Below are 23,661 nucleotides of genomic sequence, written 5' to 3'. Positions count from 1 at the left end.
TAATGTTTATTTTTTTTTAAATAAACATTATATTATAAATTATATATAAATATTCATCAGTCATCTTAGTACTCATAACATTTGGGGCTAGATGGCGATGCGTGTATTGTCGTAGTATATTTATTTATTTATCTAATCTACTTTATTTAAGACCTTCTAGAATTAACCGTGACATGTTTAATCTATGCAAGCTAGTTAAGCTAAAATCATGTAACAAAGCTTTAAAAGTAGAAAGAGAATTCCCTTCATAGGAAAAAAATTAAGATAAACAAGTAAAACGTAAAATAAATTAATCAATTAAATAAATTTAATATCAATAGGCTTATTTAAAGTGGTCGATAGTTGAGGGGTAAAAGAAAAGAAATACATCAAAATTAAAACGCAAACGAAGATGTGCCCACATCTTCAACTAGTTCTCTAAGAAATGCCGTTAATTTTTCTGTTGTACAATGGTTACCTTTCGTGTTCCAACATTTTCCTTGTTAAACTCTCTTTTTTCTTGTCTCTCCGTAGAGTCATGTTCTTCTCTAGATCTAGTCTCTCCTGTTGGTGTCGGAGAGTTAACGCCCCTAATTCTGACTCCGGCCTCCGTTTTTTCACCTGCATTTCTTGTTGGAATCTGTTTGTCAGCCTTTCTAGTTCTCTTTCCCATTCATCCTGAAATGAATAAATATCAAATATACAATTAGAAACCTAAGATATTATAATATTATAAACGAGAAATTGTTTATTTGTTTGTTGATCGTTCATGCCACCAATCATCTTGATTTTGGACATAGAGTCAGTAGAAAGGACGGAGAGTTTAAACACAGGATTTATAAAAACCGTAATAACCGCGGACGCAGAACGCTGGCAACCGCTAGTATTAATTCATTTTAATATCAATATTACGGGTTAACGAGTCTACCGGTGATTCTATCAGCATTATTTTCAGTGGCGTGCACTTCATACAAGCACAAAAGCACTGCTTACCCTAGAATTTATGTGTCTCATAAAGGGTATTGTTTTTTTCTTTCATGCCATCATCCTTCTTTATGCAAACCCTGGTCATAAACCCTGTGCCCGCCACTTATTATGTTTCGGTCTGAAAGGCGTGGTTGTAATGTTATTCAAGGCACATCAGGCTTTACATCTAGGTCTAGCTCTTTACACCTAGGTCTCAGATTGATGGACACAGGGCTGCATGTTGCAGGACGTATTCCTTGTATTTTATTTATTTTATTTTTTATTTAAAGTCTTTATTTTTACACCACTACACAGGAGGTTGTTTATTTTTTTTTAAATAAACATTATAATTCTATCTATAATAACGGCAGACTGGCGTAGTGGGCAACGACCCTGCTTTCTGAGTCCAAGGCTGTGGGTTCGATTCCCACAACTGGAAAATGTTCGTGTGATGAACATGTGTGTTTATTATAAGCATTTGAGTATATTATTCATAAAAAATATTCATCAGTTATCTTAGTACCCATAACACAAGCTACGCTTACTTTGGGACTAGATGGCGATGTGTTTTTTGTCGTAGTATATTTATTTATTTTTATTTTTTGTATTATTTTTACATTAAGGTAAAAAATATCGAATTTGGCCATGGTGCGGGTGAATATCCGACTGCTAACTAGTTATTGCTGTATTTAGGATAGCATATTCTACCGCGGACTAGTGGCATGAACAGTTGAGTATTTTACATGTATATATGTACCTGTATTTCTTCTCGTATTCTTCTGTTTTCTTCTTCTCGATGTTTGGAGAATTTCCTGTACAAATCATCTTCTTCTTGCCGGTGTTTCATTTCTAGCTTGGTCTGTTCATCTCGGTCCTGTAACAAATATATGAATGTATTATTTTTTACATAAGACCAAATTGAACTCATCTATCTAGCCCCGCAATTCAATAACTTTTTGACAGTTTTTAACCTGTAAATTACATATTTTAACGGCCGACTGGCGCAGTGTGCAGCGACTCAGCTCTCTGAGTCCAAGGCCGTGAGCTCGATTCCCACAACTGGAAAAGGTTTCTGTGATGAACATTAATGTTTTTCTGTATCTGGATATTAATCTGTAAATTATAAGTATTTATGTATATTATTCATAATAATATTTAACAGTCATCGTAGTACCCATAATACAAGCTACGCTTACTTTGGGGCTACATTGGCGATGTGCGTGTATTTTCGTAGTATATTTAAATAAATATAATATTTATTTGTTTATACCGAATTTGCGATAAGTGTACAGCTGCCGGTGATAGCGGAGTGGATAGGACTTCGGATTCACTTTTGTGGGGCCGATTTCGAATCCAAGCACGCACCTCTAACTTTTCTAAGTAACGTTCGTTTTAAGCAATTTAAACATCACTTGTTTAAACTAACCTAACCTAACCCTTAAGTCTGTGTTTTATTGTTTTTTTTCCTTTCATTTCCTTGATTGCCTGGCAGAGATCGCTTTTTAGCGATAAGGCCGCCCATTGTACCTGTGTTTTATTGTGTTGTTTTTGTTTATAATTTAATTTCTGTTAGGTGTACAATAAAGTGTATTTTCATTTTCATTTCATTTCATTTTCACTTGTTTTAATGGTGATGAAAAACATCGTGAGAAAACCGGCACGTCTGAGAGTTTTCCATAATATTCTCAAAGTCGTGTGAAGCCAACCAATCCGCACTGGGTGGTGGACTACGGCCTAAACCCTTCTTATTGTGGGAGGATACCCGTGCCCTGTCTGTAGTTGGCTGGTAAAGGGTGTAAAGATAATAATGATGATACGGCTGCCGCGCTTGGAATGACGATGGTAAGTTGGTAATAAGTTTACCACTTGCCCACCAATAAAGAATTTTATTTTTTCCACGTTATGTTCGTCGTAGATTGTTTAGGATGATGGGAATCGCACCTTGGTGAGATTATTTTAAGCGAGATTATGATGAGATCGCTATTAAGCGATAAGGTCGCCTTTTGCATGATACTTCTTTCGATATGTTTTTGTTTTTATTATATTTTATATATTATGTTAATGTTGTGGTATACAAATAAAGAGTTTAAAAATAAAAATAGTAGCCAAGAGAAAACCAAGTAGTAAATGGTTAAGCAGGTATCAGTTACCCATGCATTCTAAGTGTTTTACTTTATAGACAATTTGTTTCAAAGCCATGTTGTTCTGTCACAGAAAATGTTTTATTAAATGGGATACTAACGACTTCCGTGCACCGAAAGGTTGCTCACTGGCTAACGATTCGATATTTGGAGTGTGAAATTGTAACAAAATACTCACTTACTTGCTAAGTCGTTGAAAATGAACACTTTATAACAAGTAGGTATAGGTACATAAATGATGAAAAAGAAAAGATATTAGAAGATAACCTCGCAACCTGCAATAGATTTCGTATTGCAGGTTGCGAGGCACAAGGATTTTACCGGGAAAGGTATTAGGTGGCTTTGGCACTTCTGACCTTATATGATTTTAGAACGTGGCCAACTAAAACGCGACCTAAAATGCTACGTAGCTGCTCTGTGCACTTGTTCATTTGCACGTTTTTTTTTTTGTTTCATCATCGTCATTGTCAGCCAAGTACCGGCCCACTAAAGGCCATTGGTCTCCTGATAGCCCGCCAACGCGCATTAGAGCAGCGTGGTGGGTTAAACTTCGTATTCCCTATCCCCGTATGAGTGAGGATACCAGGGTCCAGTATTAATAAGCAGAGAAGGATCATATTGCATTTATCATTATTCATATGTATTTACAATTAAATTAATTCAATAGTTAAAACCCTACAATACACAACCTTTCGACGACCTCCCTGGCGTAACGGTAAGCGCTGTGAATTTAAGTAGGAGGTGCCGGATTCGATTCCCGCAAGGGGCAATTTAGGAATTTATAATATCTGAATTTTCTTTGGTCTGGTCTGGTGGAAGTTACTAGTTACCACCATACCGAGAAAGTCGTGCCGCTAAGCGATTTAATGTTCCGGTGCGATTTCCCGTAGAAACCGATTAGGGGTATGACTACCATACTCCCTAACAGATTAGCCCGCTACCATCTTAGACTTCACATCACATGCCAAAAGGTGAGATTGCAGTCAAGGGCTAATTTGTAGTGGAATAAAAAAACGAAAGAAACTTGGCTAAGTTGTAAGAGCGAGCTAAGTTAAAAGTTACATGTCGTTCACCTGTCGCATATACTTTGATTGTATTATTGCGATGCCGATTAGATACCGAACACCGTTTGTTTGCCAGTTGGGTTGAACATGACACAGCTCATTGTTTTTGTTCGAATAATATATTAAAGCGATGGGACTGTTATATTGAGATATGCATAACGTCGAGGGAATATGCTCGAGCTATATTTAGACGTCCGATTGGTTCTGTGGGCAGCGACTCTGCTTTCTGAGTCCGAGGCGGTGTGTTCGATTGCCAGGAGTGGAAAATGTTTGCGTGATGAACGTGAATTTGTTTCTTATAAGTATTTTATAAGTGTGTATGTATTTTGTTCATAAAAATATTCTTCAGTCACCTTAGTACCCATAACACAAGCTACGCTTACTTTGGGACTTGATGGCGATGTGTGTATTGTCATAGTATATTTATTGTTTATTTATTATTTTATAAGCTCGAGATACTAGCTTAGTATAAAAACCCCTCGCCGTTTTGCATATAGGGCTTAAAGAATTTCAGTCAAAACATAGACTTAAATTTGGATTACGTTTTCCTTTTATTATTCCTGTTATTTATAAAAGTTTTGGGATGAAATAAAAACACTATTTATGGTAAAATTTTTTGGTGGTTTAATGGAGTACCAAAAGCTGGCGCTTATTTAGTTCACAGGGTAATCCATGGGGTAACGAATCCAGGGTGGAAAGAGTGCCAGCGTTTTGGGACCTTGCCTTGGGTTTATATATTCTGCAATTATTATATTTAAAGTTAAGACTTATTTAGTTACGTAGGACGTTGGAGAAATTCTGACTATGACCTGTAATCTAGAGGTTTCCATGTATACATAGAAATTAGAACATGCAACCCCGCATTCAGCCATTGCATGCAGTGCATTGTGTCCAAACAGTGAAAATGCCCCGCACAAGTCTTAGTTCACACCCGCGGAATGTTGCAAGCTCGCCAACTTTTCCCATTTGCCCCACTTTATGGTAAACGTTTAGAACATTAGAATAAAATAATAACTGTCAACTGCACTCACTCACTGCCTGTTCTAGAAACACTACTAAAGTGGAGTGGTTTTTCAATATTAGTCGTGTAAACGGTTCCTATATAATTCATATATGTATTTATTCAATTTACGTCTCATATATTTTCCTACCCAGTCCAGATTCACCGCGAGACTTCATAGTAATCGGTGAAAAAAGAAACCTAATAGATATAATAACATTTATAATATGAACATCTTTAAATAGTTAGTTATGAATAGTGATGATTGCGTTCAAACAACTCAAATCACAGATTATTATTATTATTTTTTTATTTTTTGAAAAATTTAAAAATGCTGTTAATAGAGAACTGTTTATTTCTGCACTTTCTAACATTACTTATTTAATATTTACTTTCTGTTTACTGTTTATTTTACTCATTTATGTTTATAGTCATTAAACAAAGTTGCTAAATACAATTTACAGATTATATGATATCCAGTGATTTTATATGACTTAAGGACATTGTGGTGTAGTTAAAACAATCGTTATAAAGGAACTTCTTTCTTTATCTAAGCCCGCCCACTCGTGTTGCCGCAGCCTGGTGAGTCTATCCGATTCGATTAGATTTTTCACACAGGGTTATAATAAAGCCTAATTCAGTTTTTTGTGAGTAGAACAAGGAGAATATTTTGCAACCATGTCGTAGATACAAAATAGAAGACGCGCGTGTTTTAGAGCTTTTTGAAGGTCCAGGTATTCCACTAAGCATTCAAACTCAAGAAGACGTGAAGTTTATTGCATATCGTGGGCAGTTTAAGTAGGCCGCACAATTGTATATGCGTTTACGATCCGTAAAGCCGAAAAGCGTGCCATTGTCATATAGTTATTTCAGTGCATAGCAATACGCAATGAACGCGACTTGAATGACGATTTATGACTCGTGATAAGTTCGCACTCAAGTAAATATTACATCAAGTCACTTACAATTCACATTATGATTTCATTATTCAAGTTTTTATCAACGCGGGTCAAACCGTGCGACGAAATTTGTTTTCGTACGACTTAATCGCACTGATAACGGTATATTATCGTCAGTGGTGTAAAACCAACTCGACGGTCGGTCGTGTTTAAATGTGTAGTTTATAAAATGTTAAAACTAGTAAAAGGAATACGGCGATTAAATGCCCAATGCCGGCAATACAACTACGCAACAGTGATCGGCAGCGAGCCAAACAAAAATGACCCCTACTTTCAAGAGAATAAGGTTAAAATGGACGAACTAGTCGACGAGCTTTGCCAGAAAACGAATGACGCTATCAAAGGTGGGCCCGAAGAGGCGGTAAAAAGGCACACGGCGAGAGGAAAATTGCTCGTGAGAGACAGGATTAACCGGTTAGTTGACGAAGGAAGCGACGTTTTAGAATTGAGTACGTTGGCCGCCACCGACATGTACAAAGGTCAGGTTCCGTGCGCCGGCATAGTTACAGCTATCGGTAAAGTTCAAGGTCAGGACTGCATGATTGTGGCGAACGACGCTACCGTTAAAGGAGGAACCTATTTTCCTGTGACAGTGAAGAAGCATTTGCGAGCACAGGCAATTGCTCAGGAATGCCGACTTCCGTGCATATACCTCGTTGACTCGGGTGGTGCTCATTTACCAGATCAAGCGGATGTGTTTCCTGATAGGGAACATTTCGGACGGATATTCTATAACCAGGCGAACATGTCCGCGGAAGGTATCCCACAAATATCCGTGGTGATGGGCTCGTGCACTGCCGGAGGTGCTTATATCCCCAGTATGTCAGATGAGAGTATTATAATTAAGAATCAGGGCACAATTTTTCTAGCTGGCCCACCATTAGTGAAAGCAGCAACAGGTGAATCGGTATCAGCTGAGGATTTAGGAGGTGCTGATTTACATTGCAGACAATCTGGAGTAACTGATCACTATGCTCAAGATGACGAGCATGCTTTACATTTGGCGAGAAATGTGGTCGCTAATCTTAATTGGAACAATAGCCAAAGCGCCAGAAGCTATCCAACCAAAGTCGATGAGCCTTTACATGACATCGATGAGTTACATGGAATCGTGGGTGCAAATATTCAAAGACCTTTCGATATCCGAGAAGTAGTTGCCAGAATAGTAGATGGGAGTAGGTTTCACGAATTCAAACAGTTTTACGGAGACACATTAGTATGTGGATTTGCATCAGTATATGGTCACCCTGTGGGCGTTATAGGCAATAATGGTGTTTTGCAATCAGAAGCTGCTTTAAAAGGTTCGCACTTCATTCAGCTTTGTGCTGCTCGTAAAATACCGCTTCTGTTTCTTCAAAATATAACCGGTTTTATGGTTGGCAGAGAGGCTGAGGCTGGTGGAATTGCTAAGAATGGTGCTAAAATGGTGACAGCAGTGAGCTGTTTTAAAGGTCCCAAGATAACAGTTCTAGTAGGTGGCAGTTTTGGAGCTGGTAATTACGGGATGTGCGGAAGGGCTTATTCTCCAAGTTTCCTTTATATGTGGCCTAATGCTAGAATATCTGTGATGGGGGGTCCTCAGGCGGCAACAGTTTTATCACTGGTCGCTAAAGAGAAGGCTTTAAGAGATAAGAAACCATGGAGTGATGAGGACGAGAAAAGAGTTAGAGGACCGTTGGAAGCACAATTTGAGAAAGAAGGTCGACCATATTACAGCACCGCTCGATTATGGGACGATGGAATAGTGGCTCCAAGAGATACAAGAAAAGTGATAGGACTCAGTCTATCAACAGCTTTGAATGCCCCATTCAGAGACAGTAAATTCGGTGTGTTTAGAATGTAAGATAAAAATGGATGACAATTATGTGAGTTTGTGATAAAATGTTTGTTTGCGATATCACGAAAAACTGTATTTGATAATTACATAGACTTGAGAAACATGTGATTTCATTCGCGTTTGATTGTGTTATCAGTTATTACTACTTATATTAAGTTGTTACGCAATCTCGTGTTTGATTTATGTTTCTAATTTAGAAACGTTACATTCATATTTCTTATTATTTAGATCCATTTACGTGTTTTGAACAGTAACAGGGTAACTTTTTTTTATTTAGCTAACTCTTTACTTTGCTGTTTCGGTCTAGTGGTAAGGATCTTAAACTACGGATCACGAAGTCTTTGTCGGTAGTGTTGTAAGTAGCTATAGCCAAAGCCAAAGTCTCTCACAAGAGAAAATTCAGAAACTATAAATTCCCAATCTGCCCATGCCGAGTATAGAACCCGGGACCTCATACTTAAATTAACAGCGCTGTTGCGCACGGGAGATCGACAATAAATTAATAAATTGTATCAATTATTAAATAACCTTAGTCTCATCTTAACACAATGTCATTTTAATAAGGACATTCATCTCATTAATCAATTTAGATCAATCAGCGTCGAAAACGCCGATGCAAATGAATATAAACTTAAAAACTCAAACAATAGAGTTTACAATACATTTTTGGATAGAGTTAAAAGTTTAAAGAGAATAGCAGTTGATTATAACACAGAACAATGGCGCGATAAAAGCGATATCCGTTTTGATTAATATGCGGATGGTGGCTCTGACTAGTCGTATGTACGTGTTGAGTTCACGTAAGTACCACGTTTACAGTTATTTACATTACAACAAGTGTCAGCTGTTATTGGGTTAATTATGTTTTTTTTAATAGTTAATTCAAGATTACACCTAAGTGGTTGGATACTACTTATATGTAATCTAGAATTTGGTATTTACACATATGACTTTACTATCGTATTTCTATTAGACTTTAAACTTTTACATCTTTAACAGTATTATGAAAATAAAGCTTAAGAACAAAAACTCCGCGCAAAACAGGAGAATCAGATACAGATAACGTGCGTAGAGGGTACATTGCTGAAGATAATATGTTTGGTGTGGAGTATAAGGATTGAAGAAATTATAAATGACACTATACAGATTCTCCTGCTTTTCGCGGAGTATAAAAATGAATTTAAAATATGCAAAATTTTGCTACTTTGGTTCCTTACATAATTGCAAATTACTAAAAAAAATCTCCAATTTTTTTTTAAATAAATTATACCCATGTTTGTGATTGTTAAGCTTTCTTTTGACGAAGAAATCGTGAAAAATCAGTCCATTACTTTCGGAGCCTATTGGTTACAAACAAACAAATCTATTCGTACTCTGTATCTATTAGTATAGTAATAGCAAGCTAGGGAGTATTCCTGTAGGTTTATTTTGAAACTGGGACGCTTTAGTACCCTCGGTAATTCAGTTGTAGTGACTAATAAAGCTATATCACCTTGCACCATTAACGTCATCATATAAACTCGTCCAAGGCCCACTACAGAGCACGGGTCTCCTTCCACAATGAGAAGGGGTTATGGCCACCACGCTGGCCGTGTGCGGATTGGTGGACACCAAACACCTTTGAGAACATTATACAGAACTCCCAGGCATGCAGGTTTCCTCACGATGTTTTCCTTCACCGTTGAAGCAAGTGTTATTTAAATTGCTTAAAACGCAACCAACTTAGAAAATTCAGAGGTGCTGGGATTCGAATTCGGCCCCCCGAAAGTGAAGTCGATGGGCCACTGGGATATCACCGCTTTTCACCTTATAATTCATATTAATAAGGGACTATTTGAATAAAGAATTTTCGATTACATGTTTAGATAATAGATTAGACGGAAACTCAGTTTCTAGAAGATTACAGCACGCGGCAAACAAAAACAGATCGCCATAGTTGTTCATTGGGCATACAAATCGGCAATTAACTGTGTTAATAGCAAAGATGATTTCTTATGAAGAATGCTTGGGGAAAAAAGTGCGCGTGCGCTACAGGAGTGGAAAGCGTAAAATGTACGTGATGTATGTATTTTTGTGGTATATAAGTCTACTAATTCTGAGTGACGTAAGTTGACCATGTGTTAAGATATCAGGTATAGGACCATTCCCAGCCTATGAGCGAGTTTTTTAGAGTTTTTATAGTAATATTTAAGAGCGGATAAACATATCCCACTAAAATAGCTAACACATTAGCGCTGTAGTTCTTACGACTCCGGTGCTCATAAACGGCGGTAATCGATTGATCTTTGACAACCCATTACCGGTTAGGGCCACGGGTCTCTTCTCTCATAATGAGAAGGGTTTAGGTCGTAGTCGCTGGCTAAATACGGATTTGTTGACTAACACACCCTTCAGAACTTTATGGAGACCTCTTAGCACTGCAGGTTTCCTCACGATGTTTTCCTTCACAGCTGAAGAAGTGGTTTTTAATAGCTTAAATTAAGAACGCATATAACTCCGGAAAGTTACGAGGTGCGGGTCGGGAATCGAACTTGGTCCTCTAAAAAGCACTAGGCTATCTCGGCAGTTGTAACATTACCTATTTAGTCTTAATCATCATAACAATTACCGGCCCACTACACAGCACGGGTCTCCTCCCACAATGAGAAGGGTTGGGGCGCTAGTCCACCACGCTGGCCCAGTGCAGATTGGTGGACCCTACACGCCTTTGAAAACACAATGGAGAACTCTCAGGCATGCTGGTTTCCTCACGATGTTTTCCTTCACAGCTAAATCAAGTGATATTTAATTACTTTTATTAAAAACGCATAACCTTTTGTATTCTACTCCAGTTTTTATGTTTCTCTCTATTCGTCCTTTATTTTCCTAACTGTGTAGTGGTGTTCAAATAAAGTTTAAATAAAAATAATAATAAATAAATAAATATAACCCCGGTGCGGGTCGGGGATCGAACTTGGTCCCTCGAAAATGAACCCGAACCTTTACCCACTACGCTTTTTAATAACAGCGTTAGTAACATTACCTATTTACTTTTAATACCAACATTATAATGCTTTACATAACATTACTTTGATATAAATTACTACAACGTGCAAATACCTACATCATTGTTTTAATAAATAGTAATTTTGCATCTAAAATTCCAATTGCCAACTAATTGTTAGCAATTGATCCATGTGCTTCCATCATTTATCAATAAGTCAGTTCACTTAACAGACCTTGCCGGTTGCATTCGTTAACGATTGGTTACGTAAATGTGGATGCGATTAACTGTAGCAATGTTTATGCAATAACCATAAAAAAGTATATCATCCTATCAACCCCGGCCAATTATAGGGCACGAATCTCCTCCCACAATCGGGAAGGAAGAGAGAAGGGTTCAGACCGTCCATCAAGCTGTCTCAGTACGGATTGGTGGACTGCACACGCCTTCGAGAATATTATGGAGAACTCTCAAACAGGGACGAAGTTGAAGCAAGTGATATTTTAATTACCTAAAACGCACAAAACTTAGCAACGTTAGAGGTGCTGGGATTCGAACTGGGCCCCCGAAAGTGGAGCCGGAGTCCTAATCACTGGACTATCACCGCTTATCAACAAAAATAACGAAACTTCGGCCGAGGCTATTAACCACTCTACGAACAAAAACGTGCTACCAAGTGATAAATCAGTTAGTATTATTATTTGAGGTGCCAGGTTCGATTACAGGCAGAATACATTTTTGAATTTTTTATCTTATGAATTATCTCTGGTCTGGTCTGGTGGCAGGCTTCGGTCGTAACCACCGTACCGACAAAGACGTGTCACTAAGGACTATAGGACCATGGGATTAATATAACTGCTACAGATACCTATAACAGGTTAGGACGATACTATCTTTGAGTACACCATCACTTATCAAATTGTTTTTGTTTTCATATAGGCTGTGTGCGATAGAGTAAGTGCTACTTGGCACCTACGCGTTTATGTACTATAAACGCGTAGGTACGCTAAGCTTTATAGGTAGAGGCGCTATGTATAGTACATAGCGCCTCTACCTATAAAGTACCTACTGATTAGTCTATGGTATTTATAGCCAATTATTCACAGCCTACGTTTATGTGTTTCGGTCGATTATCGAATTTACAGCTATCGAAATTTTACGCGTAACATTTAAATATTTACTTCATCTTCCTCAGTTGTTGAATGGAAAAATAATAATCAAAATTGTTTGAGATTTCACGGAAATCATCGAAAGCTTGACCAAGAAGATAAAAAAACCTGTTTTGAGCACGTCACATTTTAATAATAACAATAGTAAGTTTATATCATTTACCACTTACACAGTAAATAAAAACAACACAAAATTAGGTAAACGTAAGGTAATGTATATCAATAAAATCAACTTCCATAATGCTGTATTTGTTCAACACTAGGCCATTTAGTATCACCCGTCTCTGTAGCGAGAAACATGTACTTAATTTAATCTAGAGAGATTCATAAAAAATAAAAACTAAAAATGATTGTGCCAGATTGTTTATTTTGTGCACGGCAACACATTTGACTGAGTAATTGAATAGAAAAAAAAAACAGTTATTTATCTGCGCTATTTTTGTCCGCGATATGGCAAGGATTTTTATATTCCTGGTCTTTTTGTAACAACGTTCTCAACTTATTAACTTTTTGATTATAAAAATAACGAAAGAAGAAGGAAAACATATTTATTTATCTGACAACATCTGAAAACCACCAATAATAAAAACAGATAAGGTAATGCAAAGATAAACATAAAAAAGTTACAACTAAACTCAATTTATGTGTTTCTCTGATGTATCACCGCAGCATCATCATCACATCAACCCATTACCGGTCCGCCACGCTGGCCCAGTTCGGATTGGTGGACTCCACACACTTTTAAGAACAGGCAGAACTCTCAGGCATGCAGTTTTCCTCACGATGTGTGTGATGTTCAACCTCCTGCTCGACATCACTTTTCGGCCGACATTTACCTAATACGCTATCACAGCTTTAATGTATAAACTACTAGAATTTTTTTTTTTTTTTTTTTTTTTTTTTTTTATATTTATAGACGAGCGCTTGACTGCAATCACACCTGATGGTAAGCGATGATGCAGCCTAAGGTGGAGCGCGCTTGCCTAGAAGATGCCTATTCACTCTTGCCCGCGACTTCGTTCGCTTTTGTTTTTCTTTTTCGAAAGACATGTACCTCATAGATGTGGCAGCACTTTATGTATTTAGGATAGCTAAGATTGGTGTAAAATCGTCAAACATTTTCGTTCCCTCTCCCAAGAGAACTGGGCTTAATTTCGGGATAAAAAGCATCCTATATTACTTCTTATACCTTGAGGAATATATGTACAAAGTTTCGTGACGATCGGTTTAGTAGTTTTTGCATGACAGCGTAACAAACAAACTTACATTCACATTTATAATATTAGTAGGGATATTAATAGGAACTAGGAGATCCGAGGACGGCTCACGTTGGCTTAGGCCTCCTCGTTCATCGATTCAAATATTCTTAAACTACACAAAATTTACTTTGCAGGATCTTTCGAAAGTCAAATCTGTCAACATTTATGTCTTGAAAATCTAACCTAACTAGATCGGACTACCGTTTGATTTCCATATTTCCGACCACTGTTTTAATACACGCATTTTCACAGCGTTGTACACTACTCCTTTTGAATGTCAGTTAAAAAGGCCATCGACTAATGCTAAACCGAAGTGTTTATGTCTCTATACGCAAGTCATTATAACTACATATGAGGCATTTGAAAGCATAATCTCTCGGAGCAGGAAGTTAAGACGCCATTCGCAGCAACTAATAATCCTGCACACTTACATACATTTATTCTTGCTGTTTATTTATATTGCAGCTTGTTTTGTAAAGGCGCTTTTCCTTGTCCCAGTACTAACTTAACTAATTTGTTTAAAGCATAATCATCGTCTTTGACTGAAGGACTTTTTTCTGTCTGGTTGCGCTAGTGTCCACCAGCTCCCTGTGTATCGCTTGATATATCTTGTTAACCCGCAAGAAATATTGCAATAAGATTAAAAAGATAAGCGATTTTTAAACCGAAGTGTTAAAGTCTTTATACGCTCGTCCGTGATGACGCTAGATGTGACTATATTTTTTAATAATAATAATAAATGCTTTTAATTCAGGCCAAATACCCATATGAGAAAAATGACAAGAATTAAAAACAAAAGTACAAAAAATACTGTGAAAATAATACAAAAAAAAAAAAACAATATTAAAATTTTCAAAAATTAAAAAAAAAAATTATAATTCAAAAAAACAATAAAGTAATAAATGGGGGTCGAGACATATGTCAGATGGCCCACCTGATGATACGTAGAGTAACACTGCGAAGTCAATGCGTTCATCAATCTGAGGCGTAGGTGTTAAGCCTTTATTGGAATTTTTACGAGCACCATTTTACGTTTATATTACTTAATTTGCTTGATCATGTCTTATATATTGAATACTGCACGAATGTGCCGAACGTAAAGAGAAAGTGAATTTAGCTCCGCTTTGAATAGCTAATTAACTTAATCGAAATAAAAATATTATTTTAATAAAACTTATTTTATTCCCACGCTTACGATCTGCACTAAGTAAGCTTTACTTGATAAAATATGTTGTCACTGGTTAAAACAGTTATGTAATAACTGGCATTCATTCAGAATGTTCATGGTGAATTTCTTGGCGTAAGCTTTTATTAGGGCATGGGACAAAATGTCAATAAGTACGGAATTACGGTGGATTGGCGTTACCTGGCTCGTAATTTGTAAGAAATTCTGTTCAAACGGAACCTTGATGGATGGATGGATGGAATAATAGTTTTGCAAACACAGAATTGAGAACCCACAGAAACCGTGAACACGACTGATTTTGAAGCATCCAAAACCACACAAATTTAGTAGTGTTTCAGACAGGCAGTTAGTTACTTCACGCCATTTAGCAGTCGACGGTAATTATTCTACCTTAAATGTTCTTAATGTTTACCGTAAAATTGGGTAAATGGGAAAAGTTTTTGAGTTAGCAACATTACGCGGGTATTAAGTGAGATGTGCTCGGGGCGTTTTCACTGTTTTTGGACACAATGCACTACATGCAATAATGGTTGAATGTTCTTAATTCAGTGGTTACAAATTGAATAACCTTGTAGCTTAAAGGCGCGGATTCCGTTTATTTCTTTGAAAACAGATAAATATTGATCATCATCAACTTCAGCCATAAATATTTATCATCATAAAACTCCTGGGTCTCCCATCTTTGAGAAGAGAGATATAGAGTATAGGTCCAATACGTGTTGGCGGTGTGGTTACATATTTGATAAACTATTGATGTATCGACATACGAAGGGCTTTTATCGCTCCTATCTAATATCTAAGTAAAGAAAGCTGTAGACCACCACTTTTGTCAACTGGGGATTGGTAGACTTCACACAAGTATCGTTCTTTAATATTTTACTAAGCGTAGCTTGTATTATGGGTACTAAGATGACTAAATGAATATTTTCATGAATAATAAACTTATAGTAGATATACGTAACAGATACTTATAAAATACTTATACTTAAAGAGTAAAGTATAATTTTAAAATGATTTTAATTCAATTTTAGCGGACAATATTTACAACAAGACATAATTTTTATTCCCGTTTTATTTTTCACTACTTGATAGCGAAATTCTAAGCTGGTAACGGATTAAACTGTTTTTTCAATCTCCGATTTTTATTAAAAGCCATTTTCCTCTAACGTAAATCAAAGTCCTTATATAGTTTTTTATCTCTCTACAAAGTGTAACTAAAAACCAAAATAATACTTCAAAGGCTCTAGAGGTATATTATTTACTGTCTCTAAAAATTGTCTTTGAAACCGAAACACTAATAGTTATTGAGTAAATAACTGCCATAGTTTTTACTGAAAGAAATCAGATACAGCCCTTATAGCACATGCAAAAGTAAAACCAAGTGACTCCTGTCACTTTATTATGTACACGTCGGTCTTTTATTTTAAATAAGGTTGTCACAAGTAAGCCCTTTGAATGTTTTGAATTAGTTTGTATGGAAAAAAAAATGCTTCTTTTGATTTAATATTTTTGTAGGGTGATTCCTTATGAAATATACTTGTGCACCCTTCAAAAGTATTTTGTAATTCCGTTACATGTTGTATAGTTTATTGGTTAAACTATGCATGATAGTTATATTAAACACATACCGCTAATCGGTTTATACGCGCCATCGTAACTTGGCAGAATTACAAGAAAGCTCCGATTGAAATTTTGAGCCAGAGAGGTCGACTAAATTATAATATTCATATTCCGTGTGACCTCAGAAATCTGCATCGAATGGAAACGGCCACTAACGCTGCGTACAAGCAATGCGTTTAATTCAACAGGTGTAATATTTTGTAATTCAAATGTACTTTAACAAGATGCCTCGGCGCGTAATTCCTATTATTTCTTCTCAACATTCCAGCTTCATAAGTGATGTTATTGCGTCGGTGTACATGACAGGGGTCCCATTGCTTTTTACTATCCTAATAAGTATCTTGTTTAGATATTGCTCGTAAGGTCTTTTAAAGAATAGATTTTACTAGGGTTATTCCCGATTTCATCGCCTAAATCTCTCGATTGTCTATAGAAAAAAAAATGTTTCACCAACTCTTAGGTGACAACTATTGGTGGATGGTTGATGTATGCTTAAGAATCTCCTTAGATTCGGCTTAACTTATTTAGGCATTGCTTGGTAGTGGTTAATGAAAACGGGTATTAGTATATATATGAAAAATATGAAATAACCGGGACTGACATTTTAAGAGGCTTTTCGGGGTTAAACAGCGCAATTTTTCAAACTCTGGGTTGGACTCCTGAACATGTCTGGATACTCTTTCCTATACGGTAGGTTTTAGTTAAATTTACAACATATTTATCTTTCTCCTTTCTATGCCCTCCTTTTCAGAACAAAATCTGTCTAATGTCTATTTATTTATTTATTTATTTGGTATCTATGACCCATCACTACGCACTACACTATAACATAAATATAATAATTAAAAAATTTAATTAATTAATTTATACGCAAAAATATTTCATTACGCAAAAAACTATGCACGTTACTATTAACCACAAAATTCTATGAGATCAACTAACAAGAAAAAGTTAGAAACTAAAAATAGCATGTCGTATTATAGTGCCTTAATCATTTTCCTAAAATCGCTAAAAGTGACGTGAAAAATGTCCTCCCACTATATTTGGTTTCACGCGAACGACGACGCGGGGAACAATTAGTATTTTACAAATTGGGTATTATTTTCAATAACAAGGAACAGTGAAACATTTAAATAACTTACTGCCGTTAATGGTAATTTGATTGGTAGGTATATAGTATATACAGTAATTGTATATCAATCGATAGTTTAATGATCTCATTTGCCAGGTCAAATTAAGTAAAAACAAATTAACCGAATAATCCTGAGGTGACCGTATTATTAAAATCGGGACAAACATTTAGCTATCGTCACGTACAAATTACGAATTTAATTAGGTAAACTTTTGATAGACTCATCAAGAAACCGCCAAGAAAGTCTGCAGTTTCTTACAGGATTATTCTCGAAAGAATGTGCCTTCTAAATTGGTGATAGAGTTATTACAAATACTTCTTATTCTTCTTCTTTTCGTCCTTCATTCGCTTCTATTAGACAACTACTCACTCTTAACTCCCTTTACGGAAAACAAAAAAAGACATCACCTTACCTTAAAATTACACTAAATGTTGAAAACATTGCTGGAAATCCAACGATTGATGTATTTTGTCAAAAACAAAAAAGATTTTTTTTATGTATTTGTACATATGTATATTAGCAATTTGAATGTGGGATTATAATAATTTTACACCACCTGTCCGTTCTCGCTTATGTTGTCCTAATCCTAAGGTTGCCTGGCAGTGATCGCTGCTAAGCGATAAGTCCACCTTTTGTATTCTATTTCCATCTTTGCATTTCTATTCTTCTTTTATTTTACTAACTTCATAGTGGTATACAAATAAAGAGTAAATAAATAATAATAATTTGTAGTATCTACGGTTCAGTGCCGGCTATCCCATGTCGTTACTCGTATGTCCAACCAATGTCCAATGAAGATTTTCTCGATGCGGGGTATCTTGGGACCACCATCCGTCGGTTCTCAGAGCTATGTGCCTCACCATTTGCCAATAGCTACGGATCTCATACCACTAGAGGTAGGTATTTAAAATAAGCCTACGTACTAAATTAATTTTATATTCGACTAGCTTCGCGGTGTTAACCGTGGTGAATAAGACTTTAAATGTGATTTTATTTTTTTGCAATTACTTGTGCAGACTTGTGCAATGCGGTGAACACCGCGGGCCGCAGCTAGTATAGATCTTATTTCGAGGAAGTTCTGCTGTGACAAACTATATCTATAGTTACAGCTCATCTACGCGAAATTAAGTTTTTCACCAAATCGAAACATAAATTTCCCGGGGTTATATATCTCCCCATGGTATAATCTATCTCTAATCCAAATTTCGGTCAAATGCGATTTGTAGTTTTCACGTTAAATATAATGAAGATCCATATATTCATACATCCATACATTTTTATAAATATCACGTGTAGTTATAATGTTAGTAGGATTTACACATAGACTTACAAGCCTACAAGCCAGACACACCTTAGAAGCAAAAAAAAAATATATTACCAAAGACAACCGAATTAGCTGTCAATGGCATATCCCATACCGTTGAGTTACACAATCGAGCCAATCACCACTCTTAATTAACAACTTTCTCTGATACAGTCAACGAACGCGGTGGGCTCCACGCGTTACCTACAGCAGGTACGGATAAAAAAATAACCGCCAAGTGCAAGTATAACTTGCACAACGAGGGTTCCTTGGAAGAAAATATGTAAATAGTTATATTACTCAAATTGGTCTAAAATCTTAAAATAGTGCTGTCTTTTTCCATGGGGACAATTGTGAAAAGGCATCGCATTAGTACATATAAATTCAATTAAGTTAAGAGATTGGTATAAGATATTTGCATCATTAATTCTTAAACACGTACGCATAGCTAATTTTGTTTCAGAGCACTAGATATTCTTACTGATTTCTACGAAAATGTAGTTAGAGAAATGGTTTAATTATATTTACACAACTTGTCAACGAAATATTTTTTTAAAGTTTTATACTTAAAGTTCTGACAGAGACCGACCGACCGAGCCTCGTCACAAGGCTTACCGATAGACTGGAAAATCTCCGAGCAATTTAATGACTCCATTGAAAATAGGACTTATACCCTAAACCTATTAATATTCTAAATGCTAAAGTAAGTGTCTGAGTGACGAGAATAAGCGAGCGGGCTCTGTGGACAATCATAAAATATTACCGTAGGGTTAGTTTTTTAGTTTTTCGGTAACTGAACCCTAAAAACAAGATACGATGAGTTACGTTTATCGGCATGCCATTTCCACGTTGTCTTTTTTTGATTGTCGGGTTGAAAGAGCAAACTAAAGCCCTAATAAAACTCGAGTAAACGAAAGAGTGTCTTCCTTTATAGGTACGTGTCACTACAATGTACATATATATTTATGTAATGATCGTAGTGAGCTTACAATGAATGAACGCATCAAATTCAAAAGTGCCATCTATGTACTGATTCGTATATAAACAATTATTTGACTATGATTTTGACTGTTGATGTTTATTCTTTCACGAAGCAACAGAGCAACGGATTGATGTTATTTTTTCATAGAAGATCGCTTGTAGGCAGAAGAGTGATATCACTCTTCTGCCTACAACTGTCTTTCTTCAACTACTATCTGTCTTTTTAGGTCTTTGTATCCCAGATAAAGTGAAGTGAGAATTAGTAGATTGTAATTTCTATACTTATCTTTGCAGTAGGTATAATGTAACATCTACTTTACCTTTTTTTTTGATAACATGGTTGCGAATGATGGTTTCGCGAAACATCTAAACCATTTTTCTGAAATATGATGATATTTTCTTCTTATTATTTTATAATATTAGGTATTGCCAGCGACTTGGTTCACTGTACATTTTTCTAGAGTAGCTCAGAAGTGGCTAACTGCTATTTAAGACTAGAATTTCTCTAAATTTCATCCAGATCCTTTTAACCGTTGTCGCGTGATTGAGAAATCCATCCAAACAAGCGCATTAAAATATCGCAATAGTTTAGTATAAATAAGACAGATTCACTAAATATAACTTCTTATATGTATCTAGTTTTATAGGTGTATTTTTTTGGTAAGACATTGCTCTATAAATGACAAAACAGTTGTTTGAATTTCACGATTTTTAAGCCTTTTTTTGTTGAGAGTGCGGCCTTATACATGCAGATAAGTGTAGCCAGCGTAACATGTGAACGCAGCCGACTCCGGCCGTGGGAGCAGCGGTCTATGTACCGTTCGGTGTTCACAAAGGCGGGCGCACCTACTCGTAAATCATACGGTTGCGATGGAAGCAAAAACTATGAGCATTCAGTGCTCAACTGTTATTCGCGCTCACTGGGAATAGTGGTGTAATATTGCACGTACTTCAAATGGATGCCATTGTTATTCTTTTATAGTAATAATTGATAGACCAAGCAGATGGCCCATGTTATGGAAAACCAGACAAACAACAGAAAACAGAGCAACACTTCGCATACAAGGAAAATGAAACAAAATTTCTTTTTTGGGCCGTCGTGGTAAAAAAATGGTAAGGACTCAAAATTTTAATTAATTATATTCCATAAATTGTATGAAATTAAAAAATATATAGCTGGTTGAAGGAAACTTAAGCATTCTAGCTTAAATACAAGTCTTAGTTTTAACGGTTACGAGGTGAGATAAGGCATACCGTGACATCATGGTCTATGGTCTCAGCAAACATATTTCCCATTCCATGTAAACCGGCCGGCTCACCCACGCCACATACAATTTTAAATATCATTTTGTATTTATTTATACCTTACGGTAACTTCGTGAGAATAAGAACTTCTGTGAAATGTCAGTGGGTTAAGTTTGAAGTGAAATTGTGTTTTGATTTGAATTACTTGACTTGTGAATGAGGTCCGCAGTCGTTAGAGCGAAAGGGTTCTCAAAGATGTTCTATCTATGTTGATTAAATTGGTATCCAGTATTGCCTTACCGTTATTTAGGGGTTACAACAAGGGTCAATTTTAGGGCCTTAATTGTTCCTAATCTACATTAATGATCTGACATGTTTCTTTACAGATATAGTGCTATTTTATGCATACGTATGCCCGATATCTTTGCTAATACTTTACATTGTGTTTGTGAAAAAGTTACAATAAAACTTAAGGATCTTAACAAAGCATAACCCAAATTTATTCATATATAGATCCTTAGAACAAAATTTAATTTTTTTTTTTAAATCGCTACGTTATAAATTTGAAGAACTAAGTAATTATTTAAAAATTGATGGAATACTTGTTAATAGTAGTTTAGTACTTAACGAAGCTGTGCTTGACTTCGGCGAAGAAATTATCTGATAAAGCGCACATCCGCCACATCCACATGAGTCTCCCTACTATCTGAGAGGGGGTCAAGCTGTCCTGATCCCCTCCTCCTCAGCGTAGTAGCCCTGGTAATCGGTTGGGGCGGTTGGTAGACGTCTGAGAAGTAAACAATGCGTTCCCCGGACGTCTAATAAAGCCAACGAGAAGGACATGCCGTGGTGGTTTTTAGTTCGGGTAAACGAGTCCCACATAACCTCTGTCCTGCCCAAAAGGACCGAGGTAGCCATAAAGCGAAGCAAAAGCGAAAATTGGCGATAAAGAAATACGCAGTTACATGTATTTGTTACTACAGCAATTGGAAAACCATATCCAGTCACTGAATGCGTTCGATTGTGATTATGTAATGAAGGTTACATATCTGATACAAATACTCAATTAAAACATACTAAAGATAACTTCTCGCTTAACAAAAGTACTTCGAGAGGACCCGACGCTGATTATCAGTAATTCCTGTAATTAGTGTAAATTTTAATCCTTACGAGTTACTTACCGAATTGTGGATCCGAATCGGAGCCACCGCGGACCCGGATCTACGATTAATCGAACTGGGTAGAAATCGTACTTGATATGCTAACCTAACCACTTGGCTATCACAGCTAACCGAAATATACGTTCTTTGAATTGATATCTGCGAACGCAGAGTTCGCAGATATCAAGAGAACTCTGCGTACAAACTATTTTTGGCCTAAATAAAGTTTATTATTTAAAGTTTATTATTATATTCATTTATTTAAATCTTTATCTAGATTGCATAGTTTTTTTCCCACTACAAGTTAGCCCTTGACTGCAATCACACTTAGTGGTAAGTGATGATGCAGTCTACGATGGTAACGGGCTAACCTGTTAGTGAGTATGGTAGTCATACCCCTAAGCAGTTTCCACGCGACATCGCACCGGAACACTAAATCGCTTCGCGGCGAGCTTTTGTCGCTAGGGTCACCAGACCAAACCAGAGAAAATTAAGAAATTATAAAATCCCAATTTTGGCTCACCGTTGCGCCAGGGAGGTCGACAAAAACATGTTTCCAACATGCAAGTTTCTAGTGCAAGCCTATCTTACATATAATGCAGCCACCTACAGCGTTACTAAACAACACTTATTATCTATTCAGTGGCTACACTACCTACATCGGTTTACTACTACACATGCTATCGAAAAAAAATCGGCACAGTTTTCGTTCAGTTATCAAGTTACGGCCTACAAAGAGTACGGTATCGGCGCGCGTGGGTGCAAGGTCGTTTTGTTCCATTCCATTCATACGAGCAACTGAGGTTACCATCAATGAAGTATATTGAAATATTTCCCAATTAATAATTATCTCGGTACAACGGATTTTTTACTTTTTAATCATTTTATAAATTATAAAATTAATAATTCATTTGTTTTAAGTGAGCCTTATATAAACAGACGGTCAAGTATGTATGTTTGTAGTGACACCGGCTCGGAAGGCAGATTCTACCGAGAAGAAGCCGGCAAGAAATTCAGCAGTTGCTCTTTTCCAACAAAATTTTTCTACGTTGTAAATGATGCAGAAGCAGAACGGTTTGCTTCCAAGCAATCTTGTCATTTACAAGTTATGTATAATAATGAAATAATAAAATGATCTATGATAGTAGTGGGCTCACCTATTAAAGGTTTGGCAGTAAATCGTACTGGAACGTTAAATCTTGTGTTAAAAGTGGAAACTTGTTGGAGGGAGGAACTCTCATAAATATCAGTAAACTATATCTGATTTTCGCACCATTAAACGATGTTTTAAACCCTCCCACAACCAAAACATCAATCAGATTTTATTCTTATTCTTATCTTATTAATTTCCCGCTTTCTTTCTTTCAATCTAAGTCATTCGTAGTAAAACAATATATTTTCTGCTGTCTGCTTACTCATATGTACAAATGACACAAATTTGCTACTGTTCTGACTTTTGAAGTAGTTACTGTGTTATCTATAAGAATACATTTTTTTTGTCTCAAATCTATATTTAAAGAAGGATTAAGTCGCTCCGTAAAGGTAACCAATCAAAGTTACTTAAAACTACATACATTACTTATAACTAAAACAATATCTTAAAATACAAACTAACTTTAAGCTAAGTATCCTACAGGAGGATACTTTACTATTGTGTGATGGACTTTCTCAATAAA

At 36.3% G+C, this 23,661-nt stretch overlaps 2 protein-coding genes across 8 annotated transcripts in view; one reads left to right on the top strand and one right to left on the bottom strand.

Moving 5' to 3' along the window:
* LOC120632973 (hillarin) overlaps window positions 1-23,661 on the bottom strand; it is an 86,254-nt gene that overhangs the window by 13,125 nt on the left and 49,468 nt on the right. For all 7 annotated transcript variants that reach the window (XM_039902975.1, XM_039902974.1, XM_039902971.1 and 4 more), the window contains exons 5-6: window positions 1,703-1,819; window positions 458-657 (exon numbers count right to left, since the gene is read on the bottom strand). In XM_039902975.1, coding sequence (XP_039758909.1) covers window positions 458-657; window positions 1,703-1,819 — 317 coding nt within the window. The remainder of the gene's footprint in view (window positions 1-457; window positions 658-1,702; window positions 1,820-23,661) is intronic.
* Window positions 6,217-8,113, top strand: LOC120632975 (probable methylcrotonoyl-CoA carboxylase beta chain, mitochondrial). The gene has a single exon (XM_039902980.1). The coding sequence runs from the start codon at window positions 6,279-6,281 to the stop codon at window positions 7,950-7,952; it is 1,674 nt and encodes a 557-aa protein (XP_039758914.1). The 5' UTR covers window positions 6,217-6,278; the 3' UTR covers window positions 7,953-8,113.

This window comes from Pararge aegeria, chromosome 21 (genome assembly GCF_905163445.1).
Source record: "Pararge aegeria chromosome 21, ilParAegt1.1, whole genome shotgun sequence".
Taxonomy (NCBI): Eukaryota; Metazoa; Arthropoda; class Insecta; order Lepidoptera; family Nymphalidae; genus Pararge; species Pararge aegeria.
This window is presented reverse-complemented; position numbering and strand designations above follow the sequence as displayed.